The 7742-nt window shown below is 43.0% G+C and overlaps 1 protein-coding gene across 1 annotated transcript in view; it reads right to left on the bottom strand.

The window, feature by feature from the left end:
* SLC25A17 (solute carrier family 25 member 17) overlaps positions 1-3215 on the bottom strand; it is a 48123-nt gene extending 44908 nt beyond the window's left edge. Inside the window, exon 1 of the mRNA XM_003783171.2 lies at positions 3013-3215. Within this exon, the coding sequence (XP_003783219.1) occupies positions 3013-3066 (54 nt within the window). The 5' untranslated portion in view covers positions 3067-3215. The remainder of the gene's footprint in view (positions 1-3012) is intronic.
* Between the last annotated feature and the right edge of the window lie 4527 nt (positions 3216-7742).

The raw sequence follows: 7742 nt of genomic DNA, 5'->3' as shown, positions 1-7742 counted from the left end.
AAAAAAAAAAAAAAAAAAGATGTTCATTTGGTGCTGATGACACCTATAGGTATTGTCCATTTTGCAAATACAAAAAGTTTCACAAAAATCATGAAAAGGATTCATATTTCTGTTAGGAGTGTTGTTTTATCACAATAACGCCCTTTATCCTAACGGTTACTGAGATCCCGCAGGCAAAACTGGCATGTTTTGTTTCTGAGCACAGCCAAAGGGTTAAACATGAAGCCACTAAATATATCATATAATAATTAGCAACTGGGTGGTGCCTGTAGTTCAGTGGGTAGGGCACTGGCCACATACACCAAGGCTGGTAGGTTCAAACCCCACATGGACCAGCTAAAACAACAGTGACAACTGCAACAACAATAACAAAAAAAATTAGCCAGGCGTTGTGGTGGGTGCCTGTAATCCCAGGTATCTGGGAGGCTGAGGCACGAGAATTGCTTAAGCCCAAGAGTTTCACGTTGCTGTGAGCTGTGACGCCACAGCACTCTACCCAGGGCGACAACTTGAGACTCTGTCTCAAAATAATAACAACAATAATAATAATAATTAGCAGCTGGAGATACAGCATCTTCCTGAAGTAATATAATTCTAATTTGGAGATACTCAGGATTATCTGTAATTATCCTAAGGTGTGCCACAGGACACTTAAAGCTACTATTTTAATTTTTAAAATATGTGTGTATAGGGTAGGTGAGGTGCCTCACGCTTGTAAACCTAGCACTCTGGGAGGTGTAAAGATCAATTTAGAACAGGAGATCAAGACCAGCCTGAGCAAAATTGAGATCAGTCTCTACTAAGAAATGGAAAAACTAGCTGGGCATTGTGGCAGGTACCTGTAGTCCCACCTACTAGGGAGGGCGAGGCAGGAGTCCAGGAGTTTGAGGTGAGCTAGGCTAATGCCACTAGCCTCAGTATCAGAGTGAGACTTTGTCTCAAAATATATATGTATGTGTATATATATGCTTAACATCACACGTAATGTCAGAGAGCATACAACCTGGAAGGAAGTGAACAAGCAACATGAAATGTAAACATCGAAACAGTGATCCACACAGAATGCACTCAAAAGAAGTATTAAATGAATGGCATTTACTGAGAGAAAAGAAAAGAAACAAACACTTTCCATCTTCCCATTCTCTCTCAGATGTACTTCAACTTTTCATCCCAAAATGGTCTTTCAACTGACCACTGGATTTATCAACATAATACATTTTCAGATGATTCTCAGTCCTCACCTTACCTGATCCATTAGCAGCATCTGACCCAGTTGGTCTACATCCTTCTCCCTGAAACGCTTTCTTCATCTGATATGCAGAACACTCTCTTGGTTTTCCTCCTGCAGTACTGGTGCTTCCTTTGCCTCTTTTTATAGAAGTGATCATATTTCTCCATCCTCTTAATGTTAGCCTGCTCCAAGGCTCACTCATTGAGATTTTTCTCTCAGCCCATGCTCACTTCTTTGGTTACCTAATCAATAAGTTTCATGACTACTCTCAGGCATTTCAAACTTTAGTTCAAATCCAAACCCCTCTGTGAAACCTACTCCTTCACAGCTTTTGCTATCTCCATAAATGGGAACACCATTATTTCAGTCACTCAAATCAAAAACCTTTCAAGTTAACCAGCCATCATCTTATATATTCCAGGTCAATGATCACTTCTCACCACCACAACTGCTATCATCCTGTTTCAAGCCAGCATCATTCGCTTACACTCTATTCTCAACAGAGGAGCCAGGGCAATCCTGTTTAAAATGTAAATCACCAATTTCAACAGCTAGTTCTCCTCTCTGCTCAGAGTGAAAGTCTCACAATTTGGTCTCCTGAAACCTACCTGCCTCTTGTTTCTTCCATTCCCCCCACCCCCACAGGGCTCCATGCCCATCTTTAGGCAAATCAAGCAAGCTTCCATCTCAGACCTTTACACTGACTGAAAAGCTCTTTCGGTTGAACAGAATGAACCAGGTCTTCTGAACTAGGCACTTTTATGAAATATTGTGTCATCTAATTCTCAAAAAAAACTCTGTGGGGTAGGTATCATTTCCTCCACCTTAGAGATTAGGAAAGTGAAGTTTATAGGCCACCTAGACAACAAATGGGGAAGCTGGCATTAGTTTACACAGAACACAGGCTAAAGAGAGCATTCAGTGAAGCATCCTCTGAAGTCAGTGATTCTAACTGCCACAGGTGCGCATCGACGGTGAGGGATAAGAGAAGGAGCAGAAGGAGATAAAAGAAGAACCAGAGGGCAGTTACTCAAGCCAAGAGCGCGAAGTTTCAAGGAAAGGGGGTGTCAAATGGAACCTAGACATCCTGAAGCCTGAGAACCAAGCGCACACCTTACAGTAAATCGCACTGGGAGTAGAAGGCAACCCTGATCTCAGTTTTTTAAAAAAAATAAATACCGGGGGAGGAGGGGGAGGGCTGAGGCAAGAGAATCGCCTAAGCCCAAGAGCTGGAGGTCGCTGTGAGCTGTGACGCCACAGCTCTCTACCGAGGGCGATAAAGTGAGACTTTGTCTCTAAAAAAAAAAAAAAAAACAAACAAACCCAAACACCTATCTTCTGCCAGTAGCGCTGGCCAGAGTTGTCCTACTAGGTATGGCCGTTTGCCTGTGGCACAGTGGCGTGTGAGGATATGCATTTAACTAAGTTTCACACCTACCTCCACCTCCAACCCAGTGAGGAATTTTCTAAGTGCGGTAGGGTGGGTTGGCTTTAAACTTCAGAAGGCAAAGAAAACAGCAAGTTTCTCCTCCCAAACTGTCCGCGGGAGTGTGCGACCACTGCAGGTCCCTATCTCAGTTTCAAGGCGGTCAGGGACGAAGGCGGAGTGTCGGCACTCACCCCAAATTGTTCAGCAACTTTCTGCCTATGTCCATTTCTCTTTGCCCTACAGTCAAGACAGAAGACCCCAAGCCACACGGTGTCTCCCTCACAGCCACCCCGCAGCCACATTCCAGGACGGGCCCCTGAGAAACCCCGCGCCCCGCTGCGGCCCGCCTTACCACGGCTCCGGCCACTGCGTGGACCAGGCTTTCGTAGGACAGCACGGAGGACATGGGCGCGGCTCCGCGAACACTCAGCACACTCTAGCTGCGGATCTAGCAGCCGGCGGAGCGAGCAGTCCAGCACCAGAGCCCGGGGCGTGAGCGCCGCAAGCCCCACCTCTGACTCGTCCCCGCCCCGCGAAGAACCACTTCCGGGGCGCCCTCAGTCGTGGGTGTCCGACGCCGCCAGGGCGGGAAAGCAGGCCTGGGAACGCCCCCGGGTGCCGATTGGCCGGCGCGCGAGCTCGGGGCGGGGCAGCTCGGTCCTCGCGGGACTGGTCCGGGCTTCCCGGATCTAACTAGGTTCTGTAGCGTTTCAGTCTGGCGGGTCTTGTCGTCTCAGAAATCCTGGCGGTCTCCTTTCATGCCGGTGACAGCCAAGGATGGAGGCGCGTGGAACTACAATCTTCCAGGTCTTCGGCGACTTATGTTTTTCTACTTCTATTTCAGAAGTCACACTTTGGCAATAAATATTGGGTTTTGTGAGGAAGGGTTCTCTCTTTGGAAAAATCCTGGAGTGTGGTGGGAAGAGAACTCAAATGTTAGATTAAAATGATCAGATCCAACTGAGAGCCTAGTTGACAATTATGGAAAGTCACATAACCTCTTTGTCTCCCTCATGTGTGAAGTGACAGTGTTAATAATCTCACTTGCTATGAAGAATACAAAAGCTAATTTATGTAAATATACTTTACAAAGTACTGAAGAAAAAAATATTTTCTTCTTTTCCAAGTCACAAAGTGAAACTACATGGAATTAAAGAAACCACATTCAACTTCTAACCTATCGCATTGTGAGATACGCTGTTTCAGGATGTTCGTCATAGACTTCACTTTACTGGGACACCATTGTCACCTCTACCAAAGGTTCAGAACCAGCATGTTTACTTTTATAATACCTTTGGTGATCCTTCTGCCTCAGCTTCCAGCGTAACCGAGATTAAGGAGTACCACCATTCAGCGGATTTTTTTTTTTTTTTAAGACAAGGGTCTTGCTGTTGTTAGGCTGGTGGCACACCGGCTCGCCACCTCCCAAATGCTGGAATTATAGGAATGAGCCACTGCACCCGGTCCCTCGATAATTCTTTTAACACGTTCTACATGCCAGGTTGCTTTTTATGCCCACTATCACAACTAATCCCTGGAAGAGGGTCCCTAACAATGTTTAACTTGATCATGTTTTCACAAAATTGGCAGATACTAAACTCCATTTAGATACTCCTCCATTTAGAGGAGTGCTGCGGCGACTATAAGCTAAGTAAAAGGATAGTTGGGCACACAATTAGTTGGCTTTTTATACAGTTAAATTACTGCCTAGACGTCCTATTGTATGAATGGCTTCCAGGAATACTCCCACCATTTCATCTGGTCATGACATGCAATAGTAGGACCAAAAGTCAAATGAAGACGGGATTTTGAGAACTGGAATGTAGAGACAAGTTGGTTAGTTGTAAAGTTTAAGTAAAGGACTCAGTTCTCATTGACTCCCAACCAACTGGAAGCTTGCTGTCAAAAACGTAGTGGATTATACTTTTTGATTTGGGGGGGGCACATTAGCTATCAAAAATATTTTGATCAACTAAAGATTAAATTATACTGAAAACAGTACAAAATTGCTGTCATTCAAAGCAGAGTATGAAGACAAAATAAGACTTATTAACTGGAACATCTCTGAAATTTAAAGGGCTGATATTTAAAATTACTTTTCAGCTCGGCACCTTTGGCTCAAGCGGCTAAGGCGCCAGCCACATACACCTAAGGTGGTGGGTTTGAATCCAGCCCAGGCCTGCCAAACAACGATGGCTGCAACCAAAAAATAGCCAGGCATTGTGGCAGGCACCTGTGGTCCTAGCTACTTGGGAGGTGGAGGCAGGAGACTCGCTTGTGCCCGTGAGTTGGAGGTTGCTGTGAGCTGATGCCAGAGCACTCTACCCAGGGGTACAGCTTGAGGCTGTCTCAAAAAATAATAATAATAATAATTACTTTCCATTCTAAACACACACCCACTTTTATGTCTAAATATATATAATTACATACTTTCCCTTATAGAGGATTCTCTGAATTGTGTTAACAAGCATCAAACCCCTTGATACTACATGAACAGTATTAAAACTTTAAGGCCCTTCTATAAACAGCTAAAGGAACCTAGCTAGTACTCACCATTTCATGGGTTAACTTTTTCACTGGACTAACCTATGCTCAAGTTAACTTACCTGCAACCTGAAATTATCCTAGTGATGTGGGTGAATATGCTTGCTTTTAATCAAATGTCTAGATTTTCAGAGCATCATATACATGTCTCTACTAATCACCTCACTTCTCAGAACTGTATTTCTACAATTATGACTTCACCAAATGTCAAAACTTACTGCTCAACAACTTCTTCAGACAAGAGCCTCACTTTGTACCCCTTGGTATAGTGCTGTAGTACCATAGCTCACAACCTCAAACTCTTGGGCCCAAGTGATCCCTGTCTCAGCCTCCAAGTAGTTGGGACTGTAAGTGTGTGCCTCAATACCTGGCTATGTTTAGAGACAGGGTCTCTCTTGCTCAGGCTGGTCTCAAATTCCTGAGATCAAGCAATCCATCCGCCACCGCCTCCCAGAATGCTAGGATTACAGGTGTGAGCCAATGCACCTAACCTGGTCAACTTCATAGGAAACCATGGATTACCACTTCCACTAATACTATACAAAATGTCTCATTAAACTGCCAAACTTTCAAAATGTTTGTCAATTGATAGGCTTTATAAAGCAAAGTGAACTCAGTATGACCTAACAGTTGTTATCCACTCTGTCTATTCATAAGGTTATTTCCCCCCCCCAAAACTGTATGGGCTCAATAGTATGATACACTAATTGTGAATATTGGCACATATAGAAATGTTTGGAATCAGGATTCCTTAACTTTTAAAATGAGCTTTTTCTTGCCCTTAGTTTTGGGCTTGTCATGCATTTTGAACATGCTCTGTTCCTTTCAGTGTTTTACAGCCAGTGTGCCACAAACAGATCTTAGGTGTGCTGAGAAAATTTTTAAAGATCATTATTTTTGAAAAAAGTTCAAAGCACAGTTAAGTATATTCTTTTTCTCCCTTTGGGAAGGATCAACATAATTTAAGCACGCTGTACAGATTTTTTTTTTTTTTTGAGACAGTGTCTCATTATGTTGCTCACATTAAAGTTGCCGTAGTTACAGCTCACAGCAACCTCTAACTCTTGTGCTTAAGTAGCTGCGACTACAGGTGCCCACCACAATGCCCAGCTCTTTCGTTTTTGTTGTAGTTGTCATTATTTAGCAGGCCCAGGCCAGGTTCGAACCCACCAGCCCCGGTGTATGTGGCCAGCACCCTAATAACTAGTACAGGCCCCGAACCTGTGCTTAACAAGTTTCTTTAAAGTTCAAGTGTGCAGTGAAATAAGGTTGAAAAAAAAAGCTGTTTTAGGAGAAACCTTTGTTGGATATACACATCAGCACACAAAATGCTTATTTCACCCATGCCATTCAAATATACATTATAGTTTCCAATTCCTTAATTCTGTAAGAATCAACCTTGTACATAGAGACAGCAGAGTGCAGTTTAGGAGGAAGACCTCTGAAGCCACAAAGCCTGGGTATTCAAGAATCCCAGCTCCACAAATACTGCTACCTACCTAAGTGGTTCAGTTTCCTCTTCTATATTATGTAAAATGGTAGAGTGGTGACAGAGTACCTGCCTTTAAGACCAGTATCAGAAATGAGCCCATACTTCCAAACTGATTACAACAGTGCCTGGCACAGAATAAGTACTTACCTGGCATATATACTTGCTTGGGTACATTAATTTTAGGTATTAGCAAAAATCTAAAATGGATGTTGTTTCTCCTGTACACTATTATCATGCCAGTACTTCTTAGTATGACAGAATGCTAATGAGCACCCAAGTTTTTTGTGTTTCGTCTGTATTTTTTCTTGAGCATGTAGCACATAGCTACAAATTTTCTTTCCTTGCAGCTAAACATGGCCTCAACACATATAAAACTGACCCATGAGACATAAGCAGAAGTAGTAAGATGTTAATTCCACATACTAGCTTCAGAATCTCAGCCGTTTCCAGACCCACTCACTACTGATTCCTCAGATTCCAAGTTAAGCACCAGACCAAAATAAGCACTTTTGGACCCAGATATGGAAGATACCTTCTGAGTATGGCAGAACTCCTTACTTTTGGACAGCTACTTGTAAAAAAGCAATCTGTGTTTTACTTGGGCTAATAATGTAAACAGGGTCCTTTAGTGGTCCTTGTTAAAAGCACTTAAAAATCTGTAGCCTATTAAGTCTGGTAAACAAGTTAAAACTTGTACTGAAGGAAAAAAAAAAACAGGGAGTTGGGGGAATCTAGTATCTAATTTGAAACTGTATTTTATTTTTAATGTAGCCAGAAATTCAACATGTATATATTTTTTGGTCTGTTTTTTTACAGTTTTTGGCCAGGGCTGGGTTTGAACCCACCACCTCCAGCATATGGAGAAGGCGCCTTACTCCTTTGAGCCACAGGCGCCACCCCAATAATTACATATCTCTAAGCAGGAAAAAATTCCTGTTCTTTTTCCTAACATCATTAGCACAAGAATATTTCTGGTTTAAAGTGATAATGAGTTCCTATGAAAAATAAAAGTATTGGCTCGGCGCCTGTGGCTCAAGCGGCTAAGG

Source organism: Otolemur garnettii, unplaced genomic scaffold, assembly GCF_000181295.1.
Source record: "Otolemur garnettii isolate 467f Iridium unplaced genomic scaffold, OtoGar3 scaffold00007, whole genome shotgun sequence".
In the NCBI taxonomy this organism is placed as follows: domain Eukaryota; kingdom Metazoa; phylum Chordata; class Mammalia; order Primates; family Galagidae; genus Otolemur; species Otolemur garnettii.
The sequence above is the reverse complement of the archived record's forward strand: the minus strand, read 5'-3'. Positions and strand labels throughout refer to the sequence as shown.